The sequence below is a fragment of the Varanus komodoensis genome, unplaced genomic scaffold (genome assembly GCF_004798865.1).
Source record: "Varanus komodoensis strain SLA01 unplaced genomic scaffold, ASM479886v1 scaffold1, whole genome shotgun sequence".
NCBI classification, from domain to species: Eukaryota; Metazoa; Chordata; class Lepidosauria; order Squamata; family Varanidae; genus Varanus; species Varanus komodoensis.
The window spans coordinates 3,515,758-3,535,275 of NW_025335268.1; the positions used below are offsets into that span (position 1 = coordinate 3,515,758).

Sequence of the window (19,518 nt, forward strand, 5' to 3'; positions counted from 1 at the left end):
TCCATTACCGAGATCTGGGTGCAAGACTTGGGAAGGGTTAGTCTTTTCCAACTGAGCCCACCTGAGTCTTTCAGCACACCACCAACATAGATCTGAGGCTTGGGGACTGAGTTACTGTGATCCGAGGAACTTCCTGTATTGTCCCCTAGACTTCCTGTCCACTTGTGTGCCTAGCCTGAGTATTTGCATCTTGTATTGGCTACCTGGGACATATTAGGGTTCTCCTTGGTGTACCATCCACCCTGCTGCCCATCAATCTCTGCCTGCCTAGGTGTTGAGCCTGCCTAGGGTAATGATATATACACATTTGACTTAAAGTTGTTCTCAGGAATAGAAACACAGAAACATAGAAAACAGAGCTTGTCAGAAGAGGCCTCCCGGGCCATCTAGTTTGACTTCTGGCACCAGCCGGCTCCGCTCACGACATGACCACCATGTGGACGTCCAGCCTATCCTTGAACACCCGCACTGATGGGGCCTCAACCACCTCCCGGGGAAGCCCATTCCACACCCTCGGGGTCCTGACTGTCAGGAAGTGCTTCCTGGCATCCAAATGGAATCTTGGCTCCCTGAGCTTTGCTCCGTTGGAGCACGTCCTGCCTTCCTCTGCAGGGGAGAACAGGTCTCTACCCATCTCCATGTGACATCCCCTCACAAGCTTTGTTTTGTAAACTGTCCAGAGACACAGGTATGATTAACCCAAGTTCATACAAATTAAAACAAACTGTAGTCCTTTGGTAGAAGACCTTTTTAATGAATCTGAGGTGTTAACATAAAGGCAAGCCAAAACACTAACTGTTAAGTTATGGTATTATCAAAGCAATACCTGCTTTACCATTTCACCTTGTCGCCTTCTTTTAAGAATATGTGCACTGGAAGCACCCTGTCCCCTCGCCCGCCCTCCCCAGCCCCAGCAGCCACCACTCATCCACGAAGAAATATTTCCTGGATTATAACTACACTTGAGGGGCTTTAATGATACTGCTCCATTTAAAATCTGCTCAAAATACACATTCACAGTGATTAGGTAAAAGATGGCGGTATAATTGGTTTAAAATCTTTGCTTTAAAAACAATGCCAGCTAAGACAATGACCAATTAGAAGTGTACTTGGAAAGCATGTACTGAGAGAGAGAGGAGGATGGAATTATATGCTGCAACTGTTAGAAGAGAAAGTTGCCATTTGCCATGCGTATCTCATGCAAAATTGCATGCTGGGAAGCAAGGGAAGGTTTATGTTACTTTGTCTATAGGTATTTTACACCAGGAGAAATATCAAATTAAATTTTAGGCTGAAGTGAAGCAAAGTGTCTGTCTAATGAGCCTGTGTAGGTTTAGATGGTGAGACTGAGGCTACACAGAGAAAGAACTATAGTCTTTTAAAAAGGTGAACTCTGTCCCTCCTACCTGCCCCACAGTGCATCCCATTGCAAAGCAGCTTTGATTTCATGCTATTGTGGTGTGCAGTGCACCAAGAGCTTCTGGAATGGTTGAGAAAAGTGCAGGAGCGTGATTGCTAAACAGCACCATCATTGTCTTCGGTACTCATACAGCAGCTTTCCAAAGGCAAATCCTCCATGAGAATGAACTCTAGCAAGAATGGCCTTTCATACGAAAATGCTGAAAAAGATTAACTTGATGTCAGCAAGCCTTTAAGATAGGTGTGCAGGGGGTGAATTCTTGGAATGTTTGACAATAGAATAGAAACAGTTAAGACCACAGAAAATAAAAAAGTACAATTTAAATTGTTAGCACCATTACAGAATTAGGATTCAAACATCAGAACTGCCCTAATGGCTAGCCCCTTGCAGCTTTAATAGAAAACACTGAAGCTTCAGTATTCAAAAGTTACAGTAAGAATCACTGGGTATTTTGATAACAGCTGAAAAGAATTATTTCAGTTATTTCAAAAGTTAATGTTGGTCAATTTGATGTCTGAAGAGCAGCTGGAGTGCCTTTTGGTCAGCTAAATCCAAGTCCAAGTCCCTTTGGCCTCTGGATTGCTCGGATTGGTTCGGCTATCCCTTTGCTGTCTGGCCCAAGGCCTGTACCAGGTGTCCAGCCCATACTTTGGAGCATCCGATTGCCAATGTTGCTATCCGAGATTGGTTGGGCATTTTCTCCTACAAACCCTGAGATTGAAGAAAACAAGTAGCATTAGCATTTGTACAACCATATGTAGAAGACCAAGATAATCTCTCCTGAAGCCAGAAACCATATTCTTCTAATTAATCTAATAAGTTGATAGAGCAGGCTGTCTTTGTAAATATTGACCTTGAAGTTGCATTCTGATTTGAGAACATAATCAGCTACCTTTCCCCTTATTTCAAAGTAAAATTATGTTATGTAAATGCTTAGCAATGTGCTGGAAATCTGAACACCCCAACATGATCCAGTGGGTATGAGTGCTATACAAATGAAAACTAAGGAGCTCAGTTTCCTTCACCTAATTGGAACTGTTGAGCTGACTTCTCAAACCCTACACTGACCACACAAATTAGATCAAACTATATAAATGAATGTTATTGGTACAGCCGGCTGCCCTCAGGTATAGCAGAAGACTCTGACCTGGTACCACTCCAGAAATGCTTCATCTGGCAGCCTTGTTGGCTTCTATATGTGGAGCAAGGGAGATCCTTTGTCTTAGGGAACAAAATGTCTTTCATCTGAGATGGAACAGGTGAGGGAGCTACCTATTGTAGTTTTTCCACTCACTGGGATACAAATATAAGAATGAATACATGAAGTTAAAATACATGTTCAGAGAAGGGATAGTCTTTTATGCTAACAGAAACCATCACTGTATACAGAATGAAGTACAACCTGTACTTTATAAACCTGCAGCTTTATAAAGTGGTGTATCTATTTTTGATGCCAGCATCTCAATATAAAGTATGCAATTTTCCATGACTGACAGGTAATTGGAAGAGTTTTGTTTTTAACCAATGCTTAAGTACTTTAATATGCAATATAATGATTTTTCCTCCTCAACATAGGATATAATAATCAGTTTAAACCTATGCATTTTGTTCTACTCAGTACCTATAAATATACAAGTCAAGAAGTGGCTTTCTTACTTGTCTTCATACTGTTGTTCCTACCACAGTCCCAACTGAGTTCTGGGTTTTAATGTGGATTAGCACTCATTTTAGACCCAGCTTCAACTAGTGAAAACTCACTTAGATGTAATGCCACCTACTCTCAGAACATAATTTGCCTTACAGGAGCATCTGATGACAAAATGGAATATGCCAAACAGGGTTTATTCTAAGTGTTGCTTTCTTCTTCACAAGTGTCCTGTCCGTCCCTTCCCCATCTTAAATGTGTGCACACTTTCCAGAATAAGTGGGATGGTGTAAATTGAGGACCTGCACCAGCAGGGGGTCGAACCTGATGGTCTTCTTGGCCCCTTCCAGCTCTACTGTTCTATGATTCTAAGGGAAGGGTGATATCTCAGTGGTAGAGTAAAAGGTCCCAGATTCAATCCCTGGTACCTGGGGGAGACAGTCTGAAATTCCAGAAAACTGCTGCCACCCAATGTAGACAATTTAAATGGGATATTATATAGCTAGTCAGATAATTATTTCCAGATTTGAAACATATCTACTGTTAAAAACACTTTCCATTGGATCAAAATCTAGCTACTGTCGCATACCCTATTAAAAGTAGCTGGAACAGAGATGCTGGATCAGACCAATGGTCTATCTAATCCAGTATTATTTTTCCACAGTGGCAAACTAGATGTCTCTTGGGTAGTCTGCAGACAAGACACCTGTGCAACTACATTCTGCTATTCTGTTTCCCTGAAACTGGTATACATTGGAGGTAATATACAAAAGTCTAATCTCCTTTAAAGCTGTTGAAGTTGGTGACCATCAGTACCTTTTGCAGTGGTACATTCCACAGTGTAACTATAAACTGTACAAGGAACTTCCTTTTCTCTGTCCTGAATCTTTCACTATTTATCCTCATTGGATTATCCCAGGTTGTAGTATTATGAAAGATGAATAAAAACATCTCCCTGTCCACTTTCTCCGCACCATACATATGAATGTATGTCATGTCCCCACTTACTTCTCCATTTTTCTAGGCTCAAGCGCTTAAAAGCAATCTTTCTCCATTTATTATATGTATATCCCATCTTTTTTGCCTTTCAAGGAACTCAAGGCAGCTTCCATATTTCACTTCCTCTCAGTCTTATCTCACAACAATCCTGAGTGTCATGGCTGAGTGGAGACTACAGCCCGAATTTTCTGAGTCCCGGTCCCATGCTCTTAACCACTATACCACACTAGTTCCAAGTCCTTTATCATTTGGTTGCTTTTTCTGCTTCCTTTTCAGCTCTACAATATCCTTTTAGAGATGTGGTGAACAGAACAGCACACAGCAGGATGCAGTCGTTTTGACACTAGGGCCAATGTGAATTACATTGCACCAGTGTAAGTGCGATGTCAATACCACCGCTGGCACAATGGGTTTCTGGTGAACACACCAGCATGTGCTATCAGTGTTGCACTGAATGATGCTAATGTAATTTATATTTGTGCTCGTGTCAAATTGGATAATATCCAGTATTCCAAGTGCTTCATGATATATTTATACATGGACATTATGAAACTGGAAAATTTATTTTTAACTCCTTTTCTAATATGTCCTCTCTCTCCTGAATTATAAATATGCTCCCTTTCTCTTGAACTATTCTTAGCACAAGTGCCCAGTAGACCATGGCCTCATTGCCAAATCATGTTTGGAGATCAGAAGTGCCTCAAGGAATCATGTGGTCTTCCTCAGTGGGCATTCTCCTTCCTTTTTGCTTTGGAGATAACTATGGCTACCACTGTATTTGCACTGAGTTTTCCACTAGTCATCACTGGTACCAAATCAGTTTGAACATATGGGGTGAAACAGGTTTGCAAAATACAGTTCAGGCACTGTGGTTGCCAAAAACATCAGTCCATCTTGCTAACCATCGTTATCTTCAAATTAAAAAAAAAAAAAAAGAAAAGAAAAATTATTGAGAGCTGAGAAATGGAGAATGCAAATTCAACATAGAACACTAATCACCGTATTTTGGTGACTGGGTAGGTATATATCTATCAGGCTTCTGTATTATATCAGGATGTACTATATACAATCAATTTTTATGGATTGTGGAAGACTTTGAAGCCTCAATTTGACAATGACTTTTTGAAATGATTTAGCAAATTGTAGGTATTTTATCTGCCTTATTTTGAGCACTGCATTCTGTTTGAGTGCCATTACTGTAACCTTATTCCTTGCAACTCTTCTATGCCACCTGAGTTAGATGGGAAATGACATGGAAAACTTCTCAGTATTCACCCACTTCAAAGTAAGGGATACAGAACTATTTTTACTTTATTAAAGGTGTAATCCCATCCACGTTTAGACAGAAAGAGTCCTGTGACTGGTTAGACAATACTGGGAGTTGTAAGATTCTTTCCTATCTAGTTGACTTTACTAATATGCTCTATTTAAAACAACATCTTCACCTTAGTACAGCAGTAAGCTTATGCAATAAAATACTGCTTTAACGTCTTGATGGGTTGTTTCAGAACTGAGCACCCAGTACCTTTAGCAAGAAAGGACTTTAGGGGGAGTACACTATAATTACAGCGGTTATTAATGCCAACTGCTGCCATGCAGAAGAAATGCTGTTATGGAAACAGCTTGTGAAAGGCAGAAAAGATTCCCAACCGTTTTGCAGGATATACTTTGTTATCATCAACTAAGAGGCTGCAGTGAATGCTTTCTGCAAATAATCTGCTGGGTTCCATGGTATAAAACCCCTTCTACCTTTTAGAAATGGCAAAATTTGATTGTTACCCCCAAAAGTACCTTATTTGCTAAATGAGTGGGTAACTTACTGGAGTGATTCCCACAGCACAAATAAGAGAAAAGCTCTCACTGGACCAGTAAGTTTCATTGGCAAAGTAAAAGTTGCAAAATCCCCTATGATAGTTAGGCAAAATATACAGACTTGTACTTTTATCGAGGCATACTTCTCATGATTTCTGGGGACAATCCTTATGTATGCAAATCTTTCAGAGACTTAATATTATGCCCATAAAAGCAAAAAGGCAATAAAGTTTGTATATAGTAAATCAAGGCACTTCTTTAAAAAAAAGTCAGAGAGAGAAAACAAACCTTGCAATTAAATTTTTATTTCAAAATAATATTTATGAAGTCATTAAAGGTAGATTTCTATGAAAATTAGGCATGTAATTTTTCTCAACAGCTGTTGGAACAGGTACATTCTGGTTAAACAGAGCACTAGCATTCAGTGCCATACCCTTGATTTTACAGGGATTGCCATGAATTAATTTAATTCCATCTGTAAGCTAAAAATCAGATCAGAGGTCTAATGCTGCTGCAGGCTTCACATCTGCTTAATCATTTTGGGCTACAATAGCTTGCTGAAGTTCAGGTTTTACGTTTGCTTAATATTTAAGAAACAGGGTTATACTATGGCTTGAGAATGTGGGTCTCACAAACACAAAGGAACTTCAGAAACTTTGTCTGTACTTTAACGTACAAATACTACATGTACAGGTTTTGCTGTGGCAGTTTTTAAACTTATTTTACATAATTCAAAAGAAAACAGAGTAGTATAGTAAGAGTTTCGATTAAAAGAATGCATTTCATTTTCAATATGTGTGAACAAGTTTACACATTGATCAAAAAGATGTTTTCCCTTTTCATGTCTGTAAGAACTTGGTTGGGTCCGCTGGGTGAGCTGCAAACACTCTATAGCTATAGAACAGCAGGTATATTAAAAGAAATCAATAATATTCTGCTTAGAAAATTCCTATAATAAGTAAGTTTAGAATACCTGGGATTGAGAAAGAATGCCATTTTTATGGGGTATATAAAAGATACTCCATAGACTAGAACAGGGGTAGGTAGCCTGGTCTCTTTCAAATGGTTTGGATTACAAGTCTCATAATCCATGATATTTGCCATCATGAGTGGTTAACAGGAATTGCAGTCCAAAATATCCTGAGCTTACTTGGTTCCCCACCGCAGGACTAGAGTGTCTTTCAGAAGCAACATCATATGTCTTCATTTATTTAGCTGCTTGGTGGGGAAAAGCTTTAGACTTGACCATTCTATTTTTAGCACTAGATTTCTAAGGGCTGTCTACTGCTTAAAGAAATCTTAGAGCACAATATTCTGTGCTTTCATATATGAACAAAACAATTATTTTGAAGAAAAATGTGTTTTTAAAATAAGCGTGTGGAAGTGGTCATGTGATTAGAAGAGTATTCTGTCTTGTGTTTGAGAGAATTTTTATAAGTACTCACATGAAAAATGATATCTGAAAATAATTATCATTTCAAAATGAATTGTTCCAAATTAATTAGGAGCCCTTTATAAGTTGATGCATTAACTTGGGAGTCCTGCATTCAGCAGGGACTGGACCTGATGGCCACACTGGGTATTTTCATCTCTACTATTCTGTGATCCTATGAGTTAAACAGTTAAGAACCCTTAAGACTAATTAGTTAAGCGACTTAAATTGCAGCCAATACACACTTACTTAAGAGTAAGTCTGACTGAATTCAGTGAGGTTAATGATGTCTTAGAAGATATGTAGAGGACTAGACAGTAAAAGTGAAATCATACACATGATTACTTGGACGGAAATTCTATGACATTCAGTGGTGCCCTTGTAAGTTTATTTAGGATTGTACAGAGATCCTGTATCTGTTCTGTCCTATGGAGTGATACTTCTATTTGTTCATACGTAAGCCTCATTTTCCAAGGCAAACCATTCAACATCACAATAGTCCAAGTCTATGCCTCAATGTCTGGTGCTGAAGAGGCTGAAGTTGACCTGTTCTATGAAGGCCTACAACACCTTCTAGAATTAACAACAAAAAATGACATCCTTATCATCATGGGGGATTGGAATGCTAAAGTAGGAAACCAAAAGATAACCGGAATAACAGGCAAGTTTGGCCTTGGAGTACAAAATGAAGCAGGGGACAGGATGGTAGAATTTTGTCAGGAGAATACTATGGTCATAGCAAACACTCTTTTCCAACAACCCAAGAGACGACTCTACACATGGACATCACCAGACGGTCAACACAGAAATCAGATTGACTATGTGCTCTGCAGCCAAAGATGGAGAAGCTCTGTACAGTCAGTAAAAACTAAACCAGGAGCTGACTGTGGCTCAGATCATGAGACTCTTGTTGGAAAATTTAGGCTTAAATTGAAGAAAGTAGGGAAAAGCACTAGGCCACTCAGGTATGACCTAAATCATATCCCTGACGAATATACAGTAGAGGTGACAAATATATTTAAGGAATTAGATCTGATAGACAGAGTGCCTGAAGAACTATTGACGGAGGTCCACGACATTGTACAAGAGGTAGCAACTAAAACCATCTCAAAGAAAATGAAATGCAAGAAGGCAAAATGGCTGTCTGAGGAAGCTTTACAAATAGCTGAAGAAAGAAGGGAAGCGAAAGGCAAGGGAGAAAGAGAAAGATACAAACAATTGAATGCAGAATTCCAGAGAATAGCTAGAAGAGATAAGAAGGCCTTCTTAAATGAACAGTGCAAAGAAATAGAAGAAAACAATAGACTAGGGAGGGGCAGAGATCTCTTTAAGAAAATTGGAGATATGAAGGGAATGTTTCATGCAAAGATGGGCATGATAAAGGACCAAAATGGCAGGGACCTAACACAGACAGATTAAGAGGTGGCAAGATTGCACAGAAGAACTATACAAGAAAGAGCTTAACGTCCCTGATAACCATGATGGGGTGGTCACTGACCTCAAGCCAGACATCCTGGAATGTGAAGTCAAATGGGCCTTAGTAAGACTGAGCAACAACAAAGCTAGTGGAGGTGACAGTATTCCAGCTGAGCTATTCAAAATCTTAAAAGATGATGTAGTAAAAGTGCTAAACTCAATATGACAGCAAATTTGGAAAACTCAACAGTGGCCACAGGATTGGAAAAGGTCAGTTTACATTCCCATCCCAAAGAAGGGCAATGCCAAAGAATGTTCAAACTACCGCACCATTGCACTCATTTCACATGCTAGCAAAGTTACGCTCAAAATCCTACAAGCTAGGCTCCAGCAGTATGTGGACTGAGAACTACCAGAAGTACAGGCAGGATTTTGAAGAGGGAGAGGAACTAGAGATCAGACTGCCAACATACGCTGGATCATGGAGAAAGCTAGGGAGTTCCAGAAAAACATCTACTTCTGCTTCATTGACTATGCTAAAGCCTTTGATTGTGTGGATCACAACAAATTGTGGCAAGTTCTCAAAGAGATGGGAATACCAGACCATCTTATTTGTCTCCTGAGAAACCTATATGCAGGTCAAGAAGCAACAGTGAGAACTGGACACAGAACCATTGATTGGCAAAATTGAGAAAGGAGTACGGCAAGGCTGTATACTGCCGCCCTGCCTATTTAACTTATATGCAGAGCTCATCATGGGAAAGGTGGGGCTTGATGAATCACCAGTTGGAATTAAGACTGCTGGGAGAAATATAAACAACCTCAGATATGCAGATGATACCACTCTCATGGCAGAAAGTGAAGAGGAATGAAAGAGCCTCATGATGCAGGTGAAGCAGGAGAGTGCAAAAGTTGGCTTGAAACTCAGTATTAAGAAAACTAAGATCATGGCATCCGGTCCTCTCACTTCCTGGCAAATAGATGGGGAAGAAATGGAGGTAGTGACAGATTTTATTTTCCTGGCCTCCAAGATCACCACAGATGGGGACTGCAGCCAAGAAATTAAAAGACGCTTGCTCCTGGGGAGGAAAGCTATGGCAAATCTAGACAGCATACTAAAAAGCAGAGACATTACCCTGCCAACAAAAGTGCGTATAGTCAAGGCTATGGTTTTCCCAGTTGCAATGTATGGCTGTGAAAGCTAGACCATAAGGAAGGCTGAGCGTCGAAAGATTGAGGCCTTTGAATTGCGGTGCTGGAGGAGACTCCTGCGAGTCCCTTGGACCACAAGGCGATCAGACTGGTCAGTCCTAGAGGAGATCAACCCTGACTGCTCTTTAGAAGGCCAGATACTGAAGATGAAACTCAAATACTTTGGCCACCTAATGAGAAGGAAGGATTCCTGGAGAAGATCCTAATGCAGGGAAGAATAGATGGCAAGAGAAGAAGGGGGCGGCAGAGAATGAGGTGGCTAGATGGAGTCACTGAAGCAGCTGGTGTGAGGTGGACTCTGGGGGAATGGTGGAGGACAGGAAGACCTGGAGGAATGTTGTCCATGGGGTTGCGATGGGTCGGACACGACTTCGCGACTAACAACAACAAAGCCTCATTGCTCTGAATGAGACTTACTCTAGGGAACCTATCCATAGGACTGCAGCCTAAATACTATAGCACTAAATGTTTGGATTGGTATTAGTACCGTCAAACCCTGTGATTTAGAAATCTAAAATAATAAGGAAACACACAGTAGAAAAACTGAATAATTTATACTGGAAAGCCTGTCTACAAAACAGTGCTCTTAATTTTGTAACTGATGTGATCTTCAATTCTCAGCAGTCTTTGAATACTTCTAATTGAATAATTTGAGATTTATCATATAATATTCATTGTTCAGTATTTTACTAATGTGTACATGCAAGAGTGCAACAAAGTTGAATAATATTTTCATATGAGAGCAGCATTCAATGCTGAAGGGATTTTTTAGCTGAAAAAAGGAAAGAATTCTAAGGCTAGTTGTCTAGGTTCTCACTTTCCTTTTATAAGATTAACACATGTGAATTTAACAAGTTTGCTTCAGCATGACACCCCACAACTATTATTTTCTGTTCTAGCACTCCTGGGCAGCCCTAAATCCTTTAAGTCCTTTCCTAGAAGGATCTCTTTTTGCTTGGGCAATTTTTGCACTACCTGGCCTGATAACCCTGACCCCTACCCTGGATCTCACTTATGCCTATTGCAACAGAGCTTGTCTTTCTGCCTTAAATTCCTAAGGAGCACTGTGGATGGTAATTCACTTGAGTAATTGGCTCAAGAGATGAAAATCTTGTATCTGCCTCTCTTAGCCACTAATCTATCCAGCTGACTGCAAGCCTAATTGGCAGCTTGTTTAGTAATTTGGCTCCTAAAGTGTTGTATTGATGTTGGATAAACAGCCAATGGAAAAGGGGGAGATACATGCTGCTTTGCTTTATAACCAGGTACACCTTTCCTCCTGTTCTCTGAAAGCTTTTAATATTCAGAGTATTCCTTCCAGTTCTCTATTTGTAGCAGCTAAACCAGCCAGCAAAATGAAAAGATCTAAAATAGCAGGCTTTGATCTCAATGCAGGAAAGCTGTGCTACCTCAGTCTTGCTCTCAAAACTGTAAGCTGTTTTACTCCACCATTTTTCCTAAAGGATCCCATAGAGCAAGTAAATCAGTGTGAAAAAGTATTTTCTTTTAATTGAATGTTTATACAGATAGCAGGATCACTTTCAGCTATTTTCTATTAAGCTGTACGTGAGCTTTTAAACAAAATCATTACTGTTTTCAAAAACTTTAAGTCATCCAGTTAACTATGACAAAAGTCTAATGCACGCAGAAACTCATGTACATACACCCACTGTGCTTGTGCCCAGAAGGATAATCTATTAATCTACAAGTGGACCTCCCTTGTTGGAAAGTATGCCTCAAGAGGTGTGGAATGGGCACATTCTACCCCAGGGGTCTCAAACTCAACTTACCTGGGGGCCGCTGGAAGTAGAGTCTGGGTGAGGCTGGGCCGCATCAAGTATTCCACAAAAAAAGGATTTCAAGTATTCCAAAAAAAGTACAACTGATCCAATCTTCTCAATCTTTACTAATAATAATTCAGAACATGAACGGTTCTTCAGAACATAGGCTTCTCTTACTTCCTCCTACTCCTTGCTGCCAGAGACCTGACAGCACTTCCTCTTACACAGCTGAGCCACATTTGGCTTGAGGGAGGAAGCAACTGAGACCCTCAGTATGGTCTGAAGATGCTCATCGGTAAGTTTGGACCTCAACTTTGACTTATTAAAGTTCATGGTGGAGAAGAGCTTCTCACACAGATAGATGCTCCCAAAAAGGCACATGGTCCGCTTGAACATCCTGGAAAGCTCAGGGAAGGTAAGGGGCAATTCTCTCAAAAATTGTCCAAGCTTGTCTGCTTTTCCACTCACCTCCCTGAACTTGGCTTTGAATTTAGAATTGCACTGCAGGTCAATTAGTTCCATTTGAAGCACAGGGGGGGCATCTTCCACATCAAAGGAGAAGGGGTCAGCAAAAATTTGAAAAGTGGCTCTGTGTGTCTTGAAATCTGCAAACCTGTGATCAAATTCTTAGAGGGGACATTGCGCCCAGGGTAACGACTCATGCAGGTGCGTGTGAGAAAAATGTGCGGGCCGCACTATCACTAAACTTTGATATCAAGTGGGGGCCACAAAATATTGTCCCACGGGCCACAAGTTTGAGACCCCTGTTCTACCCAAACCCACGTGCATTTCAGCCAATCCATAGACTATGCTATCATCAATAGTACTCTCTCTTGTCAAAACCAACTTTTGGGAAATCAGTCTGAGGACTGAAAAAAAGTAAACCTTTTTTAGTCCACTCCTGAAGAATCAAGCTTCCGGGTAAAGACAATATAAAGCTCTGGAAGAGTACTGCTCTAGTCCTCTCCCCTACTGGGCAGCTGAGGACCCAAAAGCTTTCCATGTTTATCAGATAGTCTTCCCTCAGGCCTTCAAACTCTGAAACTATGTACTATGTAACTGCTTGTTATGAGGTGTGCTGGATGTAAAAGTCCTAATACATTAAGTAGGATTTGTGCCAGCATTTACTGCTAGGCTAAACATGGCAGAAGGCAAATTTTGAAGTATGGGGGGCAGGAAGAAGGTGAAAAGGCCTTCATCTTCACAGTGAAGTAAAATGAAGGATCTACACTTCAGATTTCTGCATACATGCCCAGCATTCCACTGAAATGGTGCAGAACAGGATGCATTCCACATTTTGGCTATTCCATTGTTTATAGAAGTGGCTATTCCACTGTTTATATGCTTTTTTGTGCTTTTTTTTAGCAGACCAGTGTTTTTAATGGGAAACCGACAGATAAGGTTTACAGGTTAAATACAAGCAAGGGTCTGCATGTATTCTAGGAGGGCCTTGCTAGAGAATATTCAATGGCAGAGAATATGTTTTGCGTGCAGAAGATCCCTCAGCTAAAAGACTATCAGGTAGTAAGGCCAGGAACAAATTCTACCTGAATTACTGGAGAGGAAGAGTACCATGCTAAATAGCCACAGGCCTGATTCAGTAGAGGACACTTTTGTGTATCCATTGGGCTTTCTCCCTTTTCTTTTGTAAGCAGATTCACAAGCCACATTCAAGACCATTTCTGATTTCCCCCCAAATTTCAATACTGGCTTGGTGAGTAGCCCAGGGACCTAATTTTGGAAAGGGGGCTCAGAAAATTCTTCAGTATTTTTTAATTAATAGGCTTTATAGCAGTTTGTTCACAAGTATGTGTTGTTCGTAACTTGGGTGTCTGCAACTCAGGAACTGCTTGTACCACACTGCCTATGGGGGCTTATGGGACTACACTTTATTCAGTAATTGAAGTTACAGACATTTTTACTGGTTCATCTCTTTGGCAGAATCTTTAATTAGGCTGCTCATACAATGCCAACAGAAACTTTTGCTTAACACAAACCACATGGAAGGCTGTTTTAAAACAGCTGAATTATAAATCATAAACAGAGCTGGAAGCAACCTCTCATGCCCAATGTGTTATAAGTTTACTTCAACTTATCTAGCTAACCCAAATCTGTCTTTCTTCTGTAACAGATCAGAAAGCTGACCTTCACCACAAGTCAGGCCTGGGTAACCTCTGCTGGTATAATATAATCATAGCATTTTCAAATCATCATTGTGGCACTAAACAAAATGATTTTTAATCACTGCCACATTAGACATCAGCAAAATAGTTTTGCTAGCAATTTTTAAATGGAATGAAAACATTTAGCCTTTTGATTACCTTGTTAAAGAGAATCAGGCTGACCTTAGAGCAATACTTGATACCGCACTCCATAATTGAGAATCTGTCATATTTTTCATTAAAATACATTCTTACAAAAACATTGAGTTGATAATACAAGTCATGCCAAAGAGTATCAGCCTGAAATGTGGCATGTAGTGTATGAAATCAGACAAAACAGCAAAGCATATATTTTGAACAAAGCTTAACTGCTAACTGTCTACTGAATTTGCTGAATTTTAGCTGGGAACTATCTCACTCATTTGGGTTTTTTAAAAATGCCAGAAAGCTTTTCTTGAATATTTGACTCTTACTGCTATATAACTTGGCTGCTGCTTCATATGTTCTGTATGCCCTAGAGAGCATAGTATAGGAAAATAATGAAACCACATACAAGTCTACCAGTGATTATCCTATGTATGAAATGGTCCTCAGTTCCTGAACATTAATTTCTCTATTTCCAAAGTTGTTAGTGGCATTTTGACATTTTCTTTGAGGTTGATTAGGGGAGAAGATGGGAACAAAATCTCTGTTCTAGATGCAGGCAGGGGGAGGCATTATATTAGGCGAGGCACATGGTTTTGAGCTACTTCCATGCATACAGACCCGGGCTTTTATACACCACACTAGTTTATACATCTAGCCCTATGTTGTGTCCATAAGCAACTTTCCCCATAAGAAAACAGAGAAGAACCCTGTGGGTTCATCTGGTGTGATTATTTTGCTCTTGTACCTTGCTTAACAATGGGACCAGACTGTTTTGTCCAGCTTTCCCAGACACATTCTAAGCAGAATGGTCTCAAAAATGAAAGCACAAAACTTGTTTGGTGAATGTGCACACATTCACAGAAACTCAAGGGCACTCTGTTTTTGCAATAAAGCCTCTTAAGGATCCATACTGAATAGTATTACTGTTCAGGTGGTTAGCGAGTCGACAAAGGCATTCAGAATGACATGCTCCCATGTCAGATACGATATTGCTTCACTAGTCATCAATTCCTTTAGGTATTTATTTCCTGAAACAAATTCATGGCTGCCCTAAGAGGAAAAATGCATTCCAACTATTCTTTGTCATTTTAGAAGGTTGTATGTAAACTGTAGGCAATATATGAGGAGTACCATCTTTTGTTTCAGTTGGTACCCTCACTGGTTTGTTGCTGCAGTGTTAAAAAGGAGCTTTATCATAGACTATAAAGTCAAATGTTTCCCGTTTCAAGAAAAAAAATACAGATTAGGACCCTATTACTTCAGCTGTTGACTGGAATTTTCTGATAGAATTCATCTTATTTTCTTCACTGCTTTAGTTCACCTTTACAGATGACATTTTTCAAACTATAAAATGCTCTCCACTGCTAAAAGTTTCTTGCTTCAACAGTTTCTCATTGCTGTAAGAGTAAATCTACATCCTTTGTTACTAATACATACAGCACTATTGGTATGTGACTTTGTCTCAAGGCTGAGAACAGGCTATAAATTTAGAAATCAATAGCTAACTCTATCAATATTCATTTTACTTTTTCAATACAAAATACAAAGGTGAAAGAGCAGTAAATAAGCCAGAGCGCTGAAATAAATTGGGTGTTCTTGTCACAATTAATAAATGTTTAACCAATAACACTTCTAGCTACAGTAAGCTACAGCCTTGTAACACATCTGAAGGTACATAGTGGCACAGGTGCTGAACAGAGGATCTGCACATACACAAACACCCAATTTCAACAGTTTGTTAGCTCCATCACACTATCTGTCCTCCAAACATGCATAAATAAGATTGTTCAACATGCTGCATACAAAGATAGGAAAAAACATTTGTCATCAGTGGACATTTATGAATGTGGCAATAGAAATGGGCTTTTACTGTGAAGCTGACATTCTTTGCAAGGGCTGAACCTTTAGGATAAGGTTAATCAATGTCGAAAGGAGTGACTAAAATAAAATAATTAACTTGTATTTAAAAACCACTGTGAGGCATATTTGCATTGAGTTACATATGTGTCAAAGTGGGAAACACACATTTGATGGGGTTCTGGAATGAATTCACGTCTTAGTTATTCACTCTTTGTAGAATGTTAGCAGCCATTTAAATAATTTTACGTCGAAAAAAAAAGCAAAACACCCTAGTTCTATTAGCCAGTGTTCTCAAGGCATATATTCAGAGCTGGCACTGGAAAAAAATAATATCAAACAATAGAAGCAGGCTTTCCTAAGTAGGTGCAGAGTGCATTTTTCATATAATTTAGAAATTTAAAAAGGGCCCATACTTAAGAGGGAGAGGGCTTTCAGCTCAGGGGCTACTGTCTGCCAACTGATGTGAGCCATAGCAACTCATTTTCTTGAGAGGAACCATGTCATCCAATCAGGCCCATGGATCCCAGCATTTTACACTCAGCCATCACAGTGGTGCAATATCTACTCCCACCCGTTGCAAAGTAGACACATTTAACAGCACCCACCCTGTGATACTCAGGACACCAGGGGCAGTAGACTTTTGCCATCCTGGATGTGGTCTCTTGTAGGCCTTTATAGTTATAGTTCTCTGCATGGTTCTATCAAAGAAAGCTAGATGATTCTCCTAAACATTTCCATGATAGGATGCTGCAGCAGAGCCAGCCTACCTTTGTGCCTTCATTATTACTGGGAAGCAGGGGAGGAGGCAGCAAGGCTGAAAGATAATGACTCGTTTGGACCTAGCTAATGAGTTCATGGTTAACTGAGATTTGAACCAGGAGTATCTCCGACTCACAGTTCACGCTCATACCCACTCCATTGTGTGGAACCTCTCTGTAGTTACTGAGTAGCACTTTCCTCTATTCTTATCCAATGAGTTGCCCTTGAAGAGCAGTAGCATAATTCTAATTCTCAAAGCCCATGCTGAATCACTTATTTAAAAAACAAAACAAAACACCATACAAATCATTTAAATACTGCAAGATTAAAGAATTTTAATGCTGTTATTCTCACAACCCAAAACGTTACATTGTTAGCTTATACAGAGTTAAGCTACTGAATGGGTTGGAAACTGGGGCTCAAAAAAGTACAAAACGACGTAAATGTAAAACCTAAGGTTAATTTTATGATGCCTTATATGCACACAGACTTGACAAAATTACTTCCTTCTGTCTCTCGCAAGTTGTGAAGTTAAAATCACCTTGTAGAAATAATTATATTATCCTCTTGTCAGCCATTAAGCATTTTCCTTCTCACCACACATATGTTCGGAATCTTCGGACCTGACCTAGACATTTTCCTCTTTCCATGTTGCAGCCGTTAAAGGCATAGTCCTATGCAGGTTAGGCAGAAAAAAGACCATGTTGGGAGTTGCAGGCCCTTTTTTCCTGTCCAAACTTGCACAAGCTTGTGCCCTAAGGTACTTTAGCAATCTTTTTTAGATTATTCTTGGTCTGTTGCTGTCATTGATGACTGCAATGCTGCCAAAAGGGTAGACTCAGAGTTGACTAACTTCTGGGAACAGCTTTACAGGTCTAAATTTGTGTAAGAACTATACCTGTAAATACATTTTTATAAATGTTATAACATGACATGCAGAGTACAATAACTTAGAAAAACACCTATGGCATATCATACCCAATCAACAGTAGTCCTTGATACTGAGGTTCAAACTCCATGTTACATTACTGTATACTGTGTAACTAAGGCTTTGTTTTTGTTTGTTTGGTTACTACTCTAGAATACTCTACTTGGTGGTAATGGAACTGTTTTCCTTTTTTTAACTGTCCTTCACATGCATGCATGAGAAGTAGGATTTGGAGAAGAGGGAAGGATTAATCCTCCTCTCCTATTGCACAGTCGTCCTGATCAAATTGCACTTCTTATAAAGCTAATAATAATGTTGTTGTTGATGATGATTCAGTTTGACCCAGAGCATCTTCTAATACATCAGAGCATTCTCCTCAGAAAATGCAGTCATTTTTGTGCGCAACATGTGAATACCTCATGATGAACTGAGATTCTTATGATTAATACTGATATTAACTACTGAGCAAACAATATTAAAGCTTCAGCATCAGCTACCGTATTTTTTGCTCTATAAGACGCACTTTTTCCCCCCTCAAAAGTAAGGGGAAATGTCTGTGTGTCTTATAGAGCGAATGTGTGTGTGCCCGACGCCCGGGACGCTGCCGGCCCGCCTGCACCACATGGCACCACCTGGCCGTCATGCGCTCGGCACATGCTGCTCCACCCCCCGCCCCCGGCACAGGTGAGAGCTGTGCCGCTCAGGTGGAGCGGTGCGGAGGAGGAGCAGCCGCGGGCTTTAACCCACCGGCCGCACGGAGAGATGGACTGCTCACCACCACTGCCTGGGAAGACCTGCTGCGCAGCTCACCCCCACCACCTGGGAAGACCTGCCGCGGAGGAGGAGGAGGAGCTGCAGGCTTTAACCCGCCGGCCGCACGGAGAGACGGACTGCTCACCCCCACCACCCGGAAGAACACCACCGGCACGTTGCTGGCCCAGCTGCACCACACCTTGCTGGCACGCGCTCGGCGCGCCCTGCTCCACCCCCCTCCTCCGGCGCAGGTGAGAGCTGTTAATCACAGGTCGGTGTGTGTTTTCAAATGGCAACCCGTCTTTTAATGAAGCCCATGGGGAAGTGATGGGGAATGTGCCTGTGATTATCAGGAAGCTTTCCATGGATCCCTCCTCTAAAAACTAGGTGTCTCTTATGGTCAGGTGCCTCTTATAGAGCGAAAAATACGGTAAATGCCAGACACTGCAGAGAGCACCACTGTGCATGGTCTCTGACTGAGGGTTACCATGTAAGTGAAATGGTAATACAAGATGTATTTAGATGCTTTTCCTGTAACATTTGGCAAATTTTCCAGTTACCATATCAGGGTAATCAAGCAGTACTAGTTTGCCTGCAGGGAGCAGGGGGAAGCTAACATCCACTGCATGAGACTTACGCTCTTTCATAAAAATACCCTATATTGTAAACACTGGCTGCAAAATTCTTCTGCACTGGATAAAGAGGTTATGCCACATGAATGCATGTTAACAGGAAAACCTGCTCATCTGGATTTTCCCAGACTGTGCTGTGCTACAAATGGTAGGATAGGACTATTGGAGAAACAAGTGCAATAAAGGTGCAGTAAATTATAGTACAGTGATATAAAGAAGCATACACAAAAGTAAAGAGAAAATGTGGTCTGCAGAAATACAGTTGTCCATTCAAATTCCTAACTTCCCAAGTAAGGATTTATCAATCTCTGCTTCTAAAATACACATGTTAGAAAGTATGCAGTACTTAATTTTATTTGCTGCTATGCATCCATTTTATAGCTGGGACATATGGGGACTAGGAGGCTCTGGTGAGTGGGGAAATGAGGGCTTTAACACATTCCCCAATGGCCACTGGGGTCTCCCACAATAGGAGGAAAGTTCCCATTCGCAATGATGAGTATTAATTTTCTACATGAAAAAATCAGGAAATGGAGGAGAGTTCAGGGCCAAATGATGAC

The 19,518-nt window shown here is 40.5% G+C and overlaps 1 protein-coding gene across 2 annotated transcripts in view; it reads right to left on the reverse strand.

Moving 5' to 3' along the window:
- Positions 1-723: 723 nt before the first annotated feature.
- The window catches only part of GPATCH2 (G-patch domain containing 2), a 134,602-nt gene continuing 115,807 nt past the window's right edge, over positions 724-19,518 (reverse strand). For both annotated transcript variants that reach the window (XM_044426858.1, XM_044426781.1), the window contains exon 10: positions 724-2,131. In XM_044426858.1, coding sequence (XP_044282793.1) covers positions 1,962-2,131 — 170 coding nt within the window. In that variant the 3' untranslated portion in view covers positions 724-1,961. The remainder of the gene's footprint in view (positions 2,132-19,518) is intronic.